The sequence below is a fragment of the Antennarius striatus genome, chromosome 9, assembly GCF_040054535.1.
Source record: "Antennarius striatus isolate MH-2024 chromosome 9, ASM4005453v1, whole genome shotgun sequence".
Taxonomy (NCBI): domain Eukaryota; kingdom Metazoa; phylum Chordata; class Actinopteri; order Lophiiformes; family Antennariidae; genus Antennarius; species Antennarius striatus.
This window is the reverse complement of record NC_090784.1, coordinates 21,915,001-21,935,000: the sequence shown is the minus strand read 5'-3', so window position 1 is coordinate 21,935,000 and position 20,000 is coordinate 21,915,001. Positions and strand designations below refer to the sequence as shown.

General features: G+C 48.7%; 1 protein-coding gene across 2 annotated transcripts in view; it reads right to left on the bottom strand.

Annotated features, from left to right (window-relative positions):
• bbs9 (Bardet-Biedl syndrome 9) overlaps positions 1-20,000 on the bottom strand; it is a 96,897-nt gene that overhangs the window by 8,393 nt on the left and 68,504 nt on the right. For both annotated transcript variants that reach the window (XM_068322944.1, XM_068322945.1), the window contains one exon: positions 18,888-18,998. In XM_068322944.1, coding sequence (XP_068179045.1) covers positions 18,888-18,998 — 111 coding nt within the window. The remainder of the gene's footprint in view (positions 1-18,887; positions 18,999-20,000) is intronic.

Sequence of the window (20,000 nt, the reverse complement as noted above, 5' to 3'; positions counted from 1 at the left end):
CCAATTAGAAAAACATTTGCTGAAATATTGAGACTTTTTCATATTTCCCAGCGCAGATTGTTTTCCTTGTCGTTCACGCAGAGCGGAGGGAGGAAGGGGCGACACCCCACCTGGCCGGCCGCAGACGGCGCTCCCTGCTGGGGGGGCGGAGGGGGGGGACCCTGCAAACACACCCCCCTCCCCAACCTGGAGACCGAGCAGCGGGAGCTGAGGAGTCACCGCAGTGTGTGTACACATTACAACACACACACACAACCACCGACGGATCTGCAAATTAAACAGCACACACACAGTGTACACACACACACACACACACACCCTCAGGTGAAAACACCGGGGGGGTGGGGGGGTAAACTGTGAGGCTGTAAACAGCTTGTAGTCAAACGGAACCTGTGTGGTCGTAAAGTGGAGTTTAAACAGCAGCGACACGAGAGGCGACCTCGGAAAATTCTCACCAAAAGGTCCATTTAGCAGCTGATCCACGTCACATGATCACATCACATGACCTTCACCGCTGGGGGGTAGTCCGAGGAAGATGATGATCAAGGTTAGGGCGAGACGGCTCGGGTTCGGAAGGGAATCGGGACTGGGTCTAAAAAAGAAGGTAGCAGAGAGGCTAACGCCCCAACCCCCCCACCCCGTGTCTGACCAGCCAGCCTGACCCGTGCCCCCCCCCCCCCCCCACAAAGATTCACAAGGTTCATTCATCAGTTCCAGCATCATCCTAATATACAACCAACCAATCGCAGAGCCTCTCTGCTTGTTATCTCATCTGTTTCCTCCTCCTCTCCCTCCTCCTCCTCCTCCTCTTCCTCTTCCTCCTCCTCTTCCTCCTCCTCCTCCTCTTCCTCCTCCTCCTCCTCTTCCTCCTCCACCCCCTCCTCTTCTTCCTCCTCCTCCTCCTCTTCCCCAATACTTTCACGGCTGGCCAGAAAAAAAACAAGCAGCCAGAGAGGAAACCAAGAAGAAATATTTCTGACGCCCCCATCAGTGAAAATGAAAAGAGACTTCATTCCGTTGTATGTGTGTGCGTGTATGTGTGTGCGTGCGTGTGTGTGTGTGTGTGTGTGTGTGTGTGTGTGTGTCCATACGTCCCTGATTCTCCTCACCGCCATATAAATATTTAAGGCAAGCAACATGGAGTTTCCGTCTCCTTTGATTCCATGTTTGTTCTCCGGCTCGGCTTTGGAACCACGATGACGACGGCGGCGGCGAGGACGCGTTCTTCTTCGGTTTCAGGCTCTGAACAGTCGAAAACAAAGTTGTTTAAAGGCGGCGTTTATCAACCTGATGGGGGAACCGAGCGGCGGGGCAACGCACGGAACAGAACGCCCTCTAGACAAACTGGAAACACGACGTGTGGGATGGGTTAATTCAAGGAGTACATGAAAATGTTTGTGAAAATGTTGTGAAAATGAAGGACTGACCTGAAACCACACACACACACACACACACACACACACACACACACACACACACACACACACGCTTAGACAAACACACTTCATTCCACTGAACGGACACGGATCCCGGAAACACATGCAGCCTTTTCACAAACACTGAATCCGTTCGTCTACCCAGCATGCATTTCTCCTCGTTACCATCGTCAACAGAAACACTCGAGGCCTGAACTCAACCAATCAGATCGCTGCAGCACTTCCTATCAAAGTGAGGGCGTCGTGCTATTACGGCGTTCCCATCGCCATGGAGACCATCCACCCCCAGGTTGTAAACATCCCCTGCTGTATAATCAAACAGTAACTTTACTCCCTCTTTACTTTCACCCTTCATTTTCGGTTCCCCCCCCCCCCTGTTGCCATCTTGCTCTCTCACCCGCTCCAGTAAATTCTCAGTTGTGCGTAAACTGTTGTCGCCGTCCTGTAATCACGGCTCCAAACAGCCGACAACATGGCCACCGCTGTCAGCCAGAGCCAGACGGTAAACAGCAGGAACGCCCGGCAGGAGGTGGGGCTTGTGAAGTAGGCGGGGTTTGTGATGTCACCGGGACAAAGGTCGGACATTTCTGTTTCTGAGAACCCAGCGGCGGCTTCTGATGAGGTCAGGCTGCAAGACCAACAATCTGCTCATCTTTGGCAGATGCAGTGGATTTCCTGTTACCACAGGTGCAAGAGTGGGCGGAGTCAGTGTGTGTGTTTAAGAGATCTAAACACACACACACACACACACACACACACACACGGCTCCTGCTGTAGCCATCAGCGCAGCTCTCACCGAGTTCTTCTGGATCCTTTCTACACTGAAATCTCGCTTTATATGTTTTTTTTCCTTGTGCAGGAGATTAAGATGGAGCAAAAAGTGAACAAACAAGCAGGTTGGATGAAAATCTCCTCATTCGACTGGATCCACATCATCCGACTGCCATCCAACAAACACCCGACACTGCTTGGAAGGAGAATTTACGAGCAGCGAAATGAACTCTAGCGTTCAGTGTGTAAACCTGCAAAATATCCAAAAACAATTTCATGCTGTTCAGTGGCAGTAACACACACACACACACACACACACACACACACACACACACACACACACACACACACACACACACACACACACACACACACACACACATTGAGAAGTGATTAATCTGACCCCTCCTGTTTTTGGCAGTGTGCTTCCGCCTGTAAATCTCGGCTGTTGGCAGTTAGCATTCCACACACACACACACACACACACACACACACACACACACACACACACACACACACACACACACACACACACACACACACACACACACACACTGTACAAACTGAACACATGCACACACCTGTAGAGAAACACGCCAGCTGCAGAGCACGCATCGGCCAGTGTATGCAAATCCTCAAGCAAACACACACACACACACACACACACACACACACACACACACACACACACACACACACACACACACACACACACACACACACACACACACACACACACACACACACCTGGAAACTCACAGGGAAATTTACGATATTGGCTGCAATCTGAAATTTACCGACGCTTTAGATGTGTTAAAATTACTTTTTATCTATCGTAACCTTTCATGACACAAGTGGGCGAAATCCTCTGCGCCACCTGCCGTTACCATGACAACCACAGATGAGAGGAGGAAAATGGACGGCCTGATCTGAAACGTTTCCTCCTCCAGGTTCAATCCGCCTGTCATCTGTCAACTTGTTTTTGTTTGTTGTTGTTGTTCTGCTTCTAGATAAACAAACAGGATAGAAGTGAAAAGCAAACCTTTACAGAGGCCTTTCAAAATAAAAGCCCAAAGATGTGAAGACGAAAACAGAAGAGACAAACAGTAGGTAGTTTTATATCTGATTGGAAAGCTAACAGTCATATCTGACGCTGCGATCTGACAGCTGCACTTCAGTAACAGGTAACTTGTTCCTCAGGTGTGGAGCACAGAGACAACCAGAGGCTCCGTCCCCCTTGGTCCGGATCCTGGAAACACTGAGTAATGGCGTCACGATGACCCCAGGGCTCTGGGTCCTGCGTGACGAGGGTGTAAGTCATAAATCTGTCCGGGCTTCAGAGCGTTTAGCTCTCATTGACAAGTAATAGATTGTTGAGGCCAAGGCTCCGGCGCCCACGGCGGTGATGTAACCGCCGGGTCACGTGACCGTCTCCTTGGTGAGGAGGAGGAGGTGCTGGGAATCAATCACCAGCTGTTCTCAGGTCTGTTCTTGGGATCTATCAACAATAATAATCGACAAATAAAGTTTGTGTGACAACAAACTGAACCAGGAACACAACAGCTTACGGTCGGAGTACACGTGTGGCGTACTTGTACTCCTAACATACTGAATGTCAGAGTAAACACACTCTGATCCTCCTTCCTGCTGCCAACAATAACTACAGCATATATCCAGGCTCTGGTGTGTGTGTGTGTGTGTGTGTGTGTGTGTGTGTGTGTGTGTGTGTGTGTGTGTGTGTGTGTGTGTGTGTGTGTGTGTGTTGTGGTGTGTGTAGAGTAATTGCAGAGTGAAGTGTCTTGTCAGCCTGAAAATACTCATCATCATCTTCATCAGAGAGCGGTGCATCCTATAATTTTCTAACACTTCACATGGAGCCTAAAATACCCCAACCGGCAGGAACAGCTGACTCCAGATCCCAGACATTCTCTGTTGGACCTGTTTGGATCTCATTTATCTCCCCTCCGCTAATCTAATCGACTGAGGAACAGACCTAAATGTCTAAATTTACTATTTTGCGATAAGGCTAGCAGCGAAACGGGAAACAGGAAGTGTGTTGAATTGTGGGAAAAAAATATCTCAGCAAGCACTGGCTGTCAGCTGGGGCAGCTTTCACAGCGTCGCCCGGTGATTGATGTTCAACCAGCGGCGGGTCTCGGGACAGACGCTCCATTCACACTCAGCTTTAGCTCTTAGACTAGCCTGATCGCTAACGACTGGCTCTGGAGGTAACCAATGAGAAGGCTGGTAATCTGACCTCTGACCCATCGCTGATGCTGAAGTGTCCCACAAGAAGATACTTCATCAACAGAGTTCAGCAACAACCAGAAGCGCGCTGATTGGTTCCTGACCGCATCCACCTTCCAGCTGCAGTGCCGAATCAGAATCCTCAGAAAAGGACCCGCCCACATGAAACGATTGGATTGGCTCATATTAGATGCAGTTTACGAGTTTCCACAACACGCGTGTTTAAAAGATGCTGCAGTCAGAAAGGAGTCTGTGAAGGCAGAGCTGCTATAGCGTGGGCTAACAGGTAACTGTAGGCTCCGCCCACCCACAGGTGTTTAGTAATTCAGTAACGACCCAGTGAAACCAGTGATTACTGTTGTGACTGTTCTGCCTGAGCTGGTTCTTTATTGTAGTGGTGTGAAGAGGAGGGAGGACGTGTGAAAGGCAGCGTTGACACAACAGATACGCCTCATAATACTACTTATCACACACACGCCACTCGTGTGTGTGGGAGTGTGCGCGTCAAGAAGAACACCATTGTCAGTGTGTGTGTGTGTGTGTGTGTGAATTAGAGGAAGTAAAGTTAATAGTCATTAAAGGCTTAATTATTTTGAGGGTGAGGAAGTCGACACCGCCCCGGTTCACGAGGGAATCCTGAGCCGTTCGTTTAATGTCTTCAGACCTGATCAAACTGATTGGTTCTAGTCAAGTGAAAACAAACGTGTTGATTGGTCGGTCCGGACGCAGCTCTGCAGTCACGTCTGAACAGTCAGTCAGAACCATCGACCTGCCTGTGGTGGGGAGGAACCCACAACAGGAGGTGGAGCCTATGATGCCAATCATGTGAGTAACTTGTTGCCAGGTAACCCCATCAATGTGGAGATGTTCTCGATCACGTCCTCCTCCAATCAGCTGACAGGACGCATACGCAGCAGACAGGTAGGAAGATAGAGGGGTCTCCAGGTGGAGGAGGTGGTCATGGGAGAATGAGCGTGCTTACAGAGGGGAGGAAACCCCCCAGCAGTCGCTCTCAGACACACAAACCACACATCCAGAGCATCACGCCGGGGGGAGAGGGTCCCCCGTTCCCTGGGGCCCCATCTCCAGTCAGAGGAAGAGGAGGAAACCGTCAGGACGCGGTTCCAGCCAACTAACGCCTGTCACAGTCCACTTCAAGTGTGTGTGTGTGTGTGTGTGTGTGTGTTTGTGTGTGTGTATGTGTGTGTGTGAGTTGACAAACGTTGTTACTCTGCCTGGTTTTCTAATATTTGTCATCAGTTTGCAGTCTTGAATCTATCACACTATTAGTTTTGGTTTAACAGGAAGTTGATGCTGAGGTCACTTCCTGCCTCCATCATGACGATGCCCATCAGTGATAGAAGCTGCATCAGGTAGAGAGAGAGTTGACAGGAAGAGGGTACATTCCAGGCTAATCCTTAGAGGGCGTACACATTGGCTGGCACACACACACACACACACACACACACACACACACACACACACACACACACACACACACACACACACACACACACACACACACACACACACACACACACACACACACACACACACACACACACACAGTACCAACATCCTTTCACACAAGCCCTTAATAAACAATGCTAAACCACCAGCTCATAAATAATCAGCGCTGCCAAACCATGCATTGTGTGTGTGTGTGTGTGTGTGTGTGTGTGAACTGCCTATGCGCAACAGTTAGATATCACAACAAGGGAAGTTCGAAAAGAATGAATGAAAACCTTGCAGTGTGTGTGTGTGTGTGTGTTTGCTTTGCTACAGAGGACAAAGGCAGCAGTGTGTCCTGCAGAGAGAGAGACGGGGCGAGCGACATAGAGAGCATATATTTATCTAACATAGAACTTTTTGTATCGCTTAGGCCATAAATCTGCCAAGCAATCAGAGATCTCCACCTCTACGCACACACAAACACACACACACACACACTGAACTGACCAAACTAAACTCCTGTCGGGTCACATCTCTACGTCGGAGGCAGAAAGCGAACTCGTCTTCCTGTCGGAGGGTTGGATGAGCAAAAACGACAGAAGAGAAAAAGAGCGAGTGAATAAATAAAGTAAATCCGATCTGCAGCCGCGTGGACTGGATGTTTTTACAGGAGCGTTCTTTAATTCAATCACCAGCAGCGCATCCTGACGTGAACACACACACTGAGGAGTAGGAGATGTGCTCCATTGGGCCCAGGCTTCCTACCTGCGGCGCAAACTCTAGCGTCACATCAGATGGAGCTTAGCGGAGGAGAGAACCTCCTCTTTTTAATCTCTCTATAAGAGCTCTCAGCCTCTTTTGTCTTTGTGTTGTATTATTCTGGTTGTTCACTTTGTGAACGGCTCTAACCGAGGTCAGTTTGGACCCAACAGGACGTCTCCAGTCCTGCATCCCAGCTAGCTTCAGACTAGCAGGGGCTACTGTGGTTCTGGTTAAATATTTAAAAGCCGGGTTCTTAACCACCCAGAACGCTTTAACGTGGTCTTAAAAAGTCCAGCCTGGTTTCGTTTGGCCGAGATGGAAACAAATGAGAAGCGCTGACAGGAAACCAGCGGCGGTGTGAACACTCTGCTGGCAGGGGACGATCAATAAAACCCAGACTTCACCCACTGCTGATGTCATCTGCCCCAAAGACGCAAAAAAGACGGTGAGATCACCCTCAGGACCCGGGTTTGACCTCTGACCTCCACTGAAGCACCTGACAGCAAATCCTCCGCAGGTGACGCTGACCTTTAACCTCTGCTGATGTAAGTTCTCAGGCAGACATGCTGCTGAGGTAACTTATAAGAAAATGACCTCAGACACTTTTTCCAACCCCCCCCTCTTGTTTTATGGGGGGGTGACATCATCGGCCTGCCCTCTCTTCTCTTATCAGCGCTTCTTTCTGCGTTGGTTCCTCTCGCTTTGATGCTCTCACACATTCGTCTCGCCGCCGACACTCGTTCCTGTTCGCCGGGTTATTTATGGTGTCTGTGTGAGGAAGGAGGGGAGGAAAGATGGATGGATGGAGAGGAGAGAGAGGAGCAGGAACGGAGGGATGACCTCATCCTATCAGAGGCCTCCGCTGTCACCTCCGAGTGTTTCATGGAGGGTGTGTTCGGTGATGATTCGCTGCATCTGCTGTTTAATCTCTGCAGCGTCTTGAGTGTCTGTCAGGAGGACATCTGGTTATCAGGGTGGGAACATCAGCGGAGGTGTTTCCATAAACACTCAGAGGAGGGAAACGACGGAGAGAAAATAAGGGAATCAGAGGAGGAAAAGACTCCTGATGGGAGGAACAACGGAGGTCAGAGAAGAAAGAAAGAAATTGGGAAAAGTGTTGGAAGAAAGGAGCAGAGGGCGTTCAGGAGAGACGAGGTCGGAAGAAAAGTAGTGAAGGGTGAAGAGAGAGGAAAAGAGAGGAAGGAAAACTAGAAACAAGAAAAGGAAATGTAATGTAAACTTCTGATTGTGTTAGAAAGAGAGAGAGAGAGAACACAAACCTTAAGGAACGAATGATGTGAAAAAAGAAAAAAGGAAAATGGAAGCAAGAGAGAGAAAGACAGAGAAAAAGAAAGCGACCAAGAGAAAGAAGGAATGAAAGAAAGAAGAGGTCAGACTGAGAAACGAACGCCGCTGCTCTGGATAACGAAGTAATGACACGGCGTGACGACAGGTTTATGTTCTGTACACTGTAAAAAGTTCTATGATGGTGAAAGACGGGGGGGGAGGAAGAGAACAGACTGAAAGAGTGACAGAGAGAGGATGAAAGAAAGAAAACAGCCATATCTGATTGTTTCAGCTGATTTATCAGAGTAATCTGATTACTTGTCAGCAGGAGACAAATTAAAAGATGAAGAAGAAGAAGAGAAAACGGACCTGACTTTAAATTGGTTTCTATTTTAGGTTATATTTTGTTAAAAAAAGAACAATACCGACCAAATAAGGACACAAAGAGCTGCTTCCTTGTCCACATGTGTTGAACTCTTGATCCCGCCCACAAAGCTCTGATTGGCTCGTTTGCTTTTACAAAACCACAGCCCAAATTTAAAGATTTACAAAACAGAAGAACTTCATTAAACTCACAAAAATGTAAGAAAACACAGTGATTGAAAGTAATTTTAAAAATCAAACTAAATATGGGAAAAATCTTTTGATGCTGTCAGCCCAAAAAGGCTGTCAATAAAGTTTTTTCTTGGGACGTTTATTGATTTATTCTGCCTGTCTCCATCTTCTGCAGCTGTTGAGGAACATACTCCAGAAAGTGATGTGGACTAAAAAAACAGAACGAGTGTGTGTTAAGGTGACCTCAGCATCACGGAGATAACAACCACAACACTGACTGAGTGTGACTGTGTGTGTGTGTGTGTGAGCTCATCACACTCACACATAATTCCGCCGTTGCCATAGCGAACATAAACGATCCGATACGGCTCATCCCCTGAGGACACACATGCAAATGCTTCATTAATCCATCTTCATGGAGCACTTCTGTTCCTGATATCCAAACTCTAATGGATTAATCCCACGTTTTAAAGTTCCAGAACCCGTTCCAGAAAAATTAGGAGCCTTTTAAGTGGAACAGGACTTAGGAGGACGGTCCGTGAACATTCCCTGTTCTCATTTTTGGGAATGTCTTTGGGATGAACCAGCCTCTTTCAGCGTTGTGCCAGGGGAACGTCGAGCGCACAAAACCCTTTTCTTTCCGGGTGTTGTCGGAGGCCGACGGCGGAGGCAGTGAAGGTCACGGGTTCAACGGCGGCTTGGAAGTTTGGTGGAGACGACGTCTGATGTCGGTGCCAAGACGTAACCAAAGCAACATCCACTCACACAACAACTGCCGGAGCAGCTTTTCATCCGCAGCTCATAAACATTTCTGCTGCTTGTCTGCGGATCATCTGATCCACGGGACCGGGACACATCAAAGAGAGAGAGACGGGAACGGGCTTAGAGAGCGGAGCTCGCTCGCCCCGACGGGGCGACGTAGCATGTAGAAAACACACACACACAGTAAACACAAACTGCTTCCACATACACACACAAACAAACCCAAATTGAGTTTTAGGCTACAATAACAAAAACACCATGTTTATTCACATGCCAACAATCTCGGACACAATCTATAATAATTGCCAGCGATTTGGGATGGGCCCCATTTCAGCCCGTTCACGGCCAATGTGCTCTTAAGAGGGCAGAGAGCCGTTATCTGATTGGTGGAACGCCAGGAGGTAAGTCTGAGGTCAGACTGGGAAACAAGACCAGACTGGCAGCGGCTGCGCGAAGCACTGGAACAAGAGACATAAATCAAACGCACCTATTTTTCCTTCATTATTAACCTGTATTTAAAAAAAAAAAGCCTTAAGAAGACAAACGGCAAAAAAAGGCGTGCTTTTATTTTGAAAATACACTTTTACCAGCATCCTTGGTGTTGTTCTGATTTCTGTGGACGTTATGGAGCGATATATTATCAAAAAGCTGCGTTCAGGAGATGGTGAGGCGCTTCCTGTCCAGTTGTGAGCATCACCGTAACGCCGGTGTCTGGCTGTGAAATAACAGGACGCTGGAGGATTACCCCCCCACACCCCCCCAGTAAAAACCAACCCAACATCTCGTTTATCTCTTCCTCCATCTCACCATCTTTTTCAGGATGAGCAGCTCCGTGTGTGTGTGTGTGTGTGTGTGTGTGTGTGTGTGTGTGTGTGTGTGTGTGTGTGTGTGTGTGTGTGTGTGGGGTTAAACATGTTCTCATAGACGGGTCATGTCTGGGTCAATCTCTCTGGCTCCAGCACTTCCCTGCTTAACCCCTTCATGTCCCCACTCCATCTCTCAAAGAAACACAAACTGCGGCCGCCGTCTGTCGCCACCGATAGATAGATAATAGATAATTCAATCAGGATTCACACCCGATCGGAACGCGTGTTCCATCAGCTATACAATCGTATCGGTAGTTTTGCTTTTTGTTCTTCTCCGTAAATTCGTCTGAAGTTCTCCTCAAACGTCTGGGAAAAGGTGGTGGGAAAATCATTTTGTGTTTTTAGGTCCGCAGAAATTATATTAAAACTTCTATGCAATGCATTCTGGGATAAGCAGGTTCTTTGCACCCCTTTAACCTGGTTGTGCCGTTTAGTTACGATGATAGAAAACCACCATGCTCACAGGCCGTAATTTACATAGCATGCTGCGTTAGTATGCAAAAGAAGCACAACATGTAAATAAAGCCAAACAAAAGCCTTGTAAACAATCACAGCATGGCTAACATGATCTGGGGCTCTGATTGGCTGGTAAACGCTTGACAGATGTCATGTATACAGTATGAGGATACGTTGACAACATCAGACACGCAGGCGAAACGCTAACGAACGCTCAGAGCGAGGCGTTAGCGCCGAGGCTCCTGCAGACATTCCGGCGGTGGCAGCGGATTGGCCTTGATTGATGGAGTCAGTCAGGATTGGTCCCACTGGGATGCTCCCAGTTAATTACTGTCTGTCGCCACACACATAACAAGCATTGTGGGCTTTGATGTCAACATCCAATAGTGACAAGGTACCAAAGAGGGCACATACCAGAGAGTTAGCGTGAGCGTTCATTCCGTCAGACTTCTTCCACGCCGAGGGAGATCTAAAGACACGTTAGTGTGTTACAGAGAGAATTATATCACTATTTGAGAGTTTGGATCTGCTTCTGTTGAGCAACTCACAACAAAAAAACGGGCTTGAACCAAAAGTGACAAAGTATTCCAAGGAAAATAAATGTGTGCGTGTGGTTAACCCGTAAAAAAACTCTGCAGGAATTTGGTGATTTGACACAAAGCCACATGCATAATTATACCTCAACTATCTTAACCTCAGTGATTCCAAAAATTTGTCTGAGCCACTTCCAGAGCAGCATGACCCCTCAACCCCCCCCTGAAGAAAGACAACTGTCTCTGGTTTGGGTGTTTGGTGTTGTGTTTTCACGCCTTAAGGGCCGTTTATCCTCAGATGGTTCAGCCCAGCAGAAGGTTAAGTACAGAGCTGTTGTTTGTTTGGTGCGGAGGTTTTATGTTCTAAATAAATCACCAAACAGCCAGATACGTGTCAATCACTGCGCTGAAGCACAGCGGCGCTTTCAGCTAGCAATCACATACTAAAGAAAAATGCTGAATGCAAGCTACAGTGCTCAAGAAAACTCCCACAATGCACCTTAAGTTCATTGTGTGCTACCAGATACTCAATCCACCTTTGACATTTGAAATGTCCTGTCCTGTCCCTTCATTAGGTCCTGTGCCTCAGTCAGATCTGATGTTTTGTTCAGGTACTGTGCCTCATTCTGGTCCTGTGCCTCGTTCAGGTTTGATGTGTTGTTCAGATCCTGTGCCTCATTCTGGTCCTGTGCCTCGTTCAGATTTGATGTTGTTTTCAGGTCCTGTGCCTCGTTTAGATTTGATTTTTTGTTCAGGTCCTGTGCCTCGATCAGGTCCTGTGCCTCGATCAGGTCCTGTGCCTCGTTCAGCTCTGGCGTTGTGCCGGAGATGCTCCGGAACTGACTGACACTTTCAAAGCAAAATAACGAACCACAGCAAGGTGACGACATTATTGTTGCCAATAATCGAACCAATAGGGTGTGAGCGCTGAGGGGTGGAGCCAAACACACACTTCAAAACTGAAGGCTGGTTCGACTTTCTCCACAACACACAGCATTAAACAGACTCACACTTAAACGCAGCGACACGCACACACCACAAACACGGGTCAGACACAAACGTCAAAGCGCAGAGCTTCCAAGAAAAAAAAAAGACAAGCGAACACACAACCGCACAACAGCCTCACAGCCATCCAGACACACACACACACACACACACACACACACACACACACACACACACACACACACACACACACACACACACACACACACACACACACACACACACACACACACACACACACTCCTGTAAACATGGCCACATAGCGCTCTGCACCGCTGGGAAGGAAAAATAGCTGTTTGTGTATCACCGTACACCCAGCAGCTCAGAGAGTGTGTGTGTGTGTGTGTGTGTGTGTGTGTGTGTGTGTGTGTGTGTGTGTGTGTGTGTGTGTGTCTGTGTGTGTTGCTCTTGTTAGCTCATGCACACATATTATCTTGACACCGTCCACATGTTGCATTGCTCCCCAATCAAAGACAAACACGGCGGAGAGGTCAAGTTTGGCGTCAACCTCGGTTGTCTCTTCCCGTGGGCGGAGCCTGTCTGTCTGTGTTAAACCCTCTTCTTGCTCCTCCGTCAGCTCAGCACACGGCAACACAACACGCGTGTCAGTCAGAACCGCTCAGCGATATCCCATCATCGCCGCTGAGTCACGGAAAAAAGCTTGATGGAGTTTTTGTCAATGAAATTAACAGTATCACTGACAACCAACTCACACACACACACACACACACACACACACACACACACACACACACACACACACACACACACACACACACACACACACACACACACACACACACACACACACACACACAGTGACTGTTTGGGAAAGTAATCACATCTCATTAATCATGGGAATTAATTGTAACCAGAGAAACACATCATACATCCACAACCTGCAGCCATTTGCTTTGGCACGTGTGTGTCTATGCCTATGTGTGTGTGTGTGTGTGTGTGTGTGTGTGTGTGTGTGTGTGTGTGTGTGTGTGTGTGTGTTATGGAGTTGGGCAGCGTGGCTTAAGCCAGAAAATGTGCTTGTGTGATTTTTGATTTTGTGAGTGAATGTTTACTTGGCGTGTGAGGGTGTCAAAATGTGGTCAGAATGAGTGTGTGTACATGGATTTGTCAATTGTGTGTGTGTGTGTGTGTGTGTGTGTGTGTGTGTGTGTGTGTGTGTGTGTGTGTGTGTGTGTGTGTCTGTGTGTGTATGTAACATTTGAGCGTGTGTGCGACTATTTGCTGAATAAATGAGGAATGTCCTGTCGAGGCCTGTGGACACATATTAGATGAGTGTTGGAGGTGTTTCCCTTTCAAAGTGTGTGTGTATGTGTGTGTGTGTGTGTGTGTGTTTGTGTGTGTGTGTGTGATCACAGAGGACATGATTAGTTTCCTTCATTAGGCTAAATGCTGGGCTTCATTCCATGGCAAATATCGGACCATGGAAATGAAAGACATTCACACACACACACACACACACACACACACACACACACACACACACACACACACACACTAGTCTTATTACTGGTAACACGGGGCTGCAGGGAGAACGGAGGACCAGCGGTGGATGGAAGGAGCGACAGAAGGAAGGAGGGGAGGAAGCGAGGCATTATGTACCCATAATGCTTCTGTCTGCGGTCTGAAGCCTGTACTTTGTTTTGAGCCGCCGCCAGAGCTGAGGGAGCTGACCCGACTCCTTCTCCTGACACTGATCACTTCTTGCTGTGCTAGAGAAAACACTTAAGCTCTCAGAGGAACAGGTAATTTCCAGAGCTCTAAAAAGAGTCTATATGTGAACTTTGGAAAACTGAAATCATTAGTCTGAGGTCAAAATCTGGCATTATGGGGATTAAACTTCTGCTTTGTTCACGTGAAACATGGTTAGAGTCGACTCAGCTGCGGGCCGATGGAGGTTTACGACAGCTTGGATCTCATTGTGTAGATTTTGGATGTCGTCTCTCTAACAACTCCTCAACCAGCGGCTCAACGCGACGATAAATAAAGCTTTTATCTAAATGGAGTCCAACAGTCAGAGCTCATGAAATAATGAAGGAATAACGTCTCACTGTGGGGGAAAACCTTTCATATTAGCTTATTATTTAACTTCCATCTGACTTTTCTGTCTACATCACAGTTAAACTGAGCATGAAATGATCATTCCTGATGTAAATGACGACCAAAACCACCAAAGAATGAAGGCTGTTCTCCTTCAGAAGGAATGTGTGTGTGTGTGTGTGTGTGTGTATGTGTGTGTGTGTGTGTGTGTGTATGTGTGTGTGTGTGTGTGTGTGTGTGTGTGTGTGTGTGTGTGTGTGTATGTGTGTGTGTCTCACACATGTGCAGAAGAGTACAGTCAGTTTTTATAGGTGGTGACAGCTGACGACCCCCCTCACCCTGACCTCTGACCTGTGGCTCTGACTCCTGGACCCCCCGGCTAATTGACACGTCTCCTCTGATAAACTCTGTCTCTCACCCCCCCCCCCCAAACACCCCCAACATGGGGTGTTTGGGGGAGGGGGGGGGTGGCAACAAAGGAGTCCCATGTTTCACACACAAACTAACCCGCCCTGTAGCGTTATGCTAACAGGCTAAACAACTAGCTAATGCTGCAGCTGGCTGTCCATCAATTTTGTATTAAATGATGTTTGTGGGTGTGGGGGGGGGGGTCAGCCTCCAGATGCTCCACTGCTAATCAGTAGCTTTGCGACTAGCATAGGATTAGCTTGTTACCTCAAACATTTTGGTTTCTTTTGACATAGAAACATTCATTTGGTCGTGAATTATGTGTGTTGGATTGTCTGAGTGTGAAACAGTGAAGTGAGGGAGTGAACGGAGGAGTGAACGGAGGAGTGAACGGAGGAGTGAACGGAGGAGTGAACAGTGCGCCGCTGTCTCACATGTGTTACCTATTGGCTTTGAATGGGACCAGGAGACACAGAAAGAGGGGCCTCCTCTTCCCAGTCCGCCCGTGGAAAAGTATACTCTACAATTCATTGCTTCCTTCTCGCCAAATTAAAGGTCCCTTGTTTAAAGAAAAATGGGAAAAAGGGTGGAGTGTGAGGGGATTGGAGGGGGAGTGGGGCAACAAAGGGGGGCTTTCACTGCGCAGCACTACGGGCCCGATCGTCCCACAGCATCGCCTCACATCTGAAAGGCTGCGCAACAAGGAGAGCTTTAAACGCTCAGGTTTGTGTTGTAGTGTGTAAAAGTGTGTTTTTATTCAAAAGTGAGTTTAAGTCTTTCAAAGGAATCAAATCCACCAGAATGAGATTATTTAGTGAGAAATTTTATCAAATTGAAACCAAAAATCCCCCCTCAATTCTTTTAAGATGACAAATCTAAGCTCTGGGACGACGTGTGTGGAGTGTGATGTGATGTGATGCAGGAACGTCTCGTCTTTTATTTTTTGACTCTTCTCTCAGGATGTTAAACAAAGGTCCAACCTGTTCAGAGCCGAACCCCCCAACCCCCCATGAATGAACCCCTGAACCGGTCGCTGCATAAAACGCACTGATGAACGGTTCTATCCCATCACAGAGCTGCCCCTGCCTTAATGTGAAAAGCAGTGTGTGTGTGTGTGTGTGTGTGTGAGTGTGTGTGTGAGGGGAGGGGGGGTGGTCCCCCCAACTGCACTTCCTACTCCGACCTCCCAAAGGAAGAGAGTTCCTTCCTTCTGGAAGTTTCCCCAAGGAGCCCGGGTCCAAATGGACTCTACAGTACACACACACACACACACACACACACACACACACACACACACACACACACACACACACACACACACACACACATACACACACACACACACACACACACACACACACACACACACACACACACACACATCTGGGTTTCTACCTCTACAAGGATGTCTGTTTTGTTGATGGCTATCATAGCGCCCCCCATCCCTCACCCATCCCTCCCCCTCTGATGACACAGATGGACTCTCAGGATGGTCAGGATGGTTGACCCCCCCCCCCCCCACTGATGTCCACTATCCGCTCTCACTGGTGCCAGGAAAGGCTTCCAGGTCTTTGACCTTGCCCCTGACCTTCAGCCCCCCCGCCTGATCCCCTGGACTAGCGTGAATCTGATGGAGCATGGGGTGGGGGGAGGCCGGGGGGGGGGGACGACAGCGTGTGATTCCTCCTGACATCCACACTAAATTTATCAGGCTAAAGAGCGAGTCACCCGAGCCTCTGACAGGCCTTCACGGCTGTTGTAAGGTTTAACCCCCCCCCACACCTGAACGTTTGCTTCGCTGCCAGGCAACGCCGCGCGGAACGCCGTCCTCATCGCCACCCGTACTCGCCCCCCAGCGCCAAGAATAGCAGATCAGATAAATCCGCTGCGGAGACATTAGTGGAACATTACACACACATTAAACAGCCCGACATCTCATCAGCGCTCCGTCGACAGAGCGACGGCTGGCGGGGGGGCGTGATCGACGCGTGGTGGGTGGGGCTTAGTTGGCACCCGCCAGCGGTTTCGGTACCGGAGTGCCGCTTCCTAAAAATGTTGTTGACAAGCAGGATTTGAAGCAGGCAGGAGGGTCAGGGCGGCGCCGGAAGGACCCGTGAGGTCATCCTTCCGCCTGTCAGCGTTCACCCGTGTGAACGAGTCCGCGCCACAACAAACACGCTGACGAGCAGCCATTAGGCTGTCGTCGCGGCAACAACAGGCCTTCATTGAGGTGTTCTTAATAACAGTGCGGTGACGCGATCGCTCCTTGGGCTAAGGGCGAGAAGTCAAAAACAGATTCACTGATTCGTCCTCCGTCTTCCCCCTGCTGGGTGTGTGTGTGTGGGGGGGTGGGGGTGGGGAGGGACGTCCCTCCAGGTTCCTTCTTTTCATCCACATGAAGAACAGGAGGATGTGACCGAACACGCGTCATAAATCAGGGGGAGATGTAAGACATGCGGCCCATTAAAGGGACTTCCTGACACCAGAGCGCCGCCTCAGGCTGACAGTCATCACCGCTTTGATTGTTCAGATCATAATTAAGATGGAATCAGATTTAAGCTCCCGTTTCCTCCCGTCCGCCGCACGTTTATCCACAAGGAGAGCGTCCCATTGACCTGGAGCTGATTTAGCGAACGTAAACCTCAAGGCTGTTGCATCATGGGTGTGGCTGCGTCACGCTGGAGGTGTGGAAACGATGACTCTGAGGCAGCGGAGATACACGACGGGTGTGTTTACATGTTAGGAGTGACATGCACACAGGTGTGTGTGTGTGTGTGTGTGTGGTGTCTGTGATCCCAGGTGGGCTAAGAGGAGAAGGAGAACAACAAAAAGGGATGCAGCACCAGGAAAGAGGAGAAGGAAGACACTCTCCCTTTCATCTCTCTTTCATCCCCCCCTTTTCAAACCAGAGAGAGAGAGAGAGAGCTCCACCCCTCCAGCAACCCCCCCCCCCCTACTTCCATCTCCCCTCCCACTCATAGGTACTGTTTGATGCCTTTCAAAGTCAACTTTGTGTGTGGTGTGTGTGTGTCTACTGGTTTGGCATGGCTCCTAATCACTTTTGAGTCACAGACGGTTAAACAGAAGGCGTCTGAATGGATTTGTTCTCTGGGTTTTATGGGTTTCTCCATAGGAATATATATCATTATATCATCAGGAGCAATCTGATTACTTTAGAGGTGAGGAAAGAATGAATGCTTACTGCATCTTTTAATGTCTGGAGAGGAACGCTGTCCTTCACATCTCTGGACAACCATCAGGTGCATCATGGGTGTTAAAAACAGTCAGCGTTATTTTATCTAATGTCTCGGGAAATATTTAATGTCATATATTATTATATTTAATATTTGTGCTGCAAAAACATCACAAGTTGAACAAATATGGCTGTTTCTTGTCTCTTAATGATTCCTGTCTGAGGAGGCGGGGCTTAAGGACTGGTCTGGACATGGCGCTGCCCACACGTTTGAAGAGCCAGAGGCTCGGAGGTTTCACTGACAAGCAAAACTAATCAAAGATCATTTTCCTTTTGGTTTTATCGGCCATGTCGGGGGGCAGGCGACCAATCAGAGACCAGAAAACCGAGCATCAGTAATCAGAGGACCCCCCGCTGCTCCAGCTGTGTTAGAAAGAGGAGAGAAGGATGAACTGAGAACAGACGGAAGAGAAGAAGAAGTGAGAGCGAGACACCGCAGACATGTCGTCCAATCAGACCTGACAACGCTCATCCGGCAAACACCGGACGCGGTCTCATGTCTCGTCTCCAACACCGTCAGACGTGATGATGATGATGATGATGATGATGAGACCGACTGAAAGTCGCCCTTCTTCAGCTACACTTTAAGGTTTAGTCCATGAAAACGACAACACTTCAGAACACATCAACGCTGATGCTACAGACGTCCCACCAGGAACGCCAAAGTGAGGCATGACGCACTTCCTGTATGTTAAAAATAACCCAGCTGACAGCTCCAAAGCCCGAGCATACCCACAATGCATCTGCCCAACCAGATTTATTGTTTGATTTCATCTTTTGGCAGCGAGCAGAATCCGGACCATGCTGACTCTGCAGGCCCCGGGCCAAGGGGAGTCGAAGCGGCGTGTCGGAATAACGGATGACACGGAGCCGGATGGCGTGAGGGCAGGGGGGAGGCTGGATTACAGCGGTGCGAATGATGGGGAGCAGGTATCGATGTCAGGATTTACAGGCCGGCTGGGACGTACTGCTGGAGCGATGGATCCCGACACCGGTTGGGGGGAGGACAAGCTCAGCTGAAGACGGTCTCTCCTACCTTTCCTGGCCTTCTTGGACGGCTGCTTCTTCTTGATGAACTTGGTCGCCCCCTGGGGAAGGTCCAGCTCCCCTCCGTCTGCAGCTCCTTCTGCAACGGGTTCGACTCCTCCTGAGGGAGGAAACAGGTTCCTTCAGTAACAACGGAATCAGACGAACAGAAAAGCATCAGAAAGAACAGCAGGGAGCAGCGGTGCGTCGGCTCGGCCGCCACGTAGCGCATCGCCTGTTGAATTGTTATCTCGACTACGATTACGTTTCCCCGTAAGTTCTAGTTTCCTGCAAACCATAATAAGAGTTGTCCTCGGCAACTCTAACCAGCTAACTCTAACCAGCTAACTCTAACTAGCTAGCTGTAGCTGCTGCAGGGACCCTTCAGCCAATCAAACGTGGTTGATCGACGCATCCAGCTTTTATTACAGTTCACGTAGAGAGAGATTATTTTGCGTAGGATCATCTGGTTGCCATACGCGCTATTCTACGTTGTTCTAGATTTCAAATTTCAGAGCAGAATCAACTGGAGGTCGTCACGACAACGGTCAACAACAACAAGAGAAAACGATTTCACGACATTGTGACTGAAAGAGCTTCAGTATTTATCACCTGATTCTTCTGGAGTAGAATTATTGAACATATGGTGTGTGTGTGTGTGTGTGTGTGTGTGTGTGTGTGTGTGTGTGTGTGTGTGTGTGTGTGTGTGTGTGTGTGTGTGTGTGTGTGTGTGTGTGTGATGAAATCCCGGTTAGAATCCCAAGGATCAGTCTGGATTAGGAGCTCCTGAGGCCGATGAATTGGATGCCTTGTCTCTCCTCTCTGTCTCCTCTTCACCCCCTCCTTCTTCTTCATCTTCTCTTCCCCTTCTCCCGCTGCTCCTCACTCCTCTTTTCATCCTTTTCCCCTTCTCTACCTTGATCCCCCTTTTCCTATTTTTTTCTCTTTCCCTCCTCCCAAACTTTCTCCTTCCACAGCGTCTACTTTCACCACAATTTCTCTGAACGTGTTCTACACACACTTCATGTGTCATGTCCGTCGTTGTGTCTACATTAAGGCGTCTGAGAATGTGTGTGTGTGTCGCCTTCTCCCCCACTTGTCTGTCTCTGTGAGCGTCTGTGTG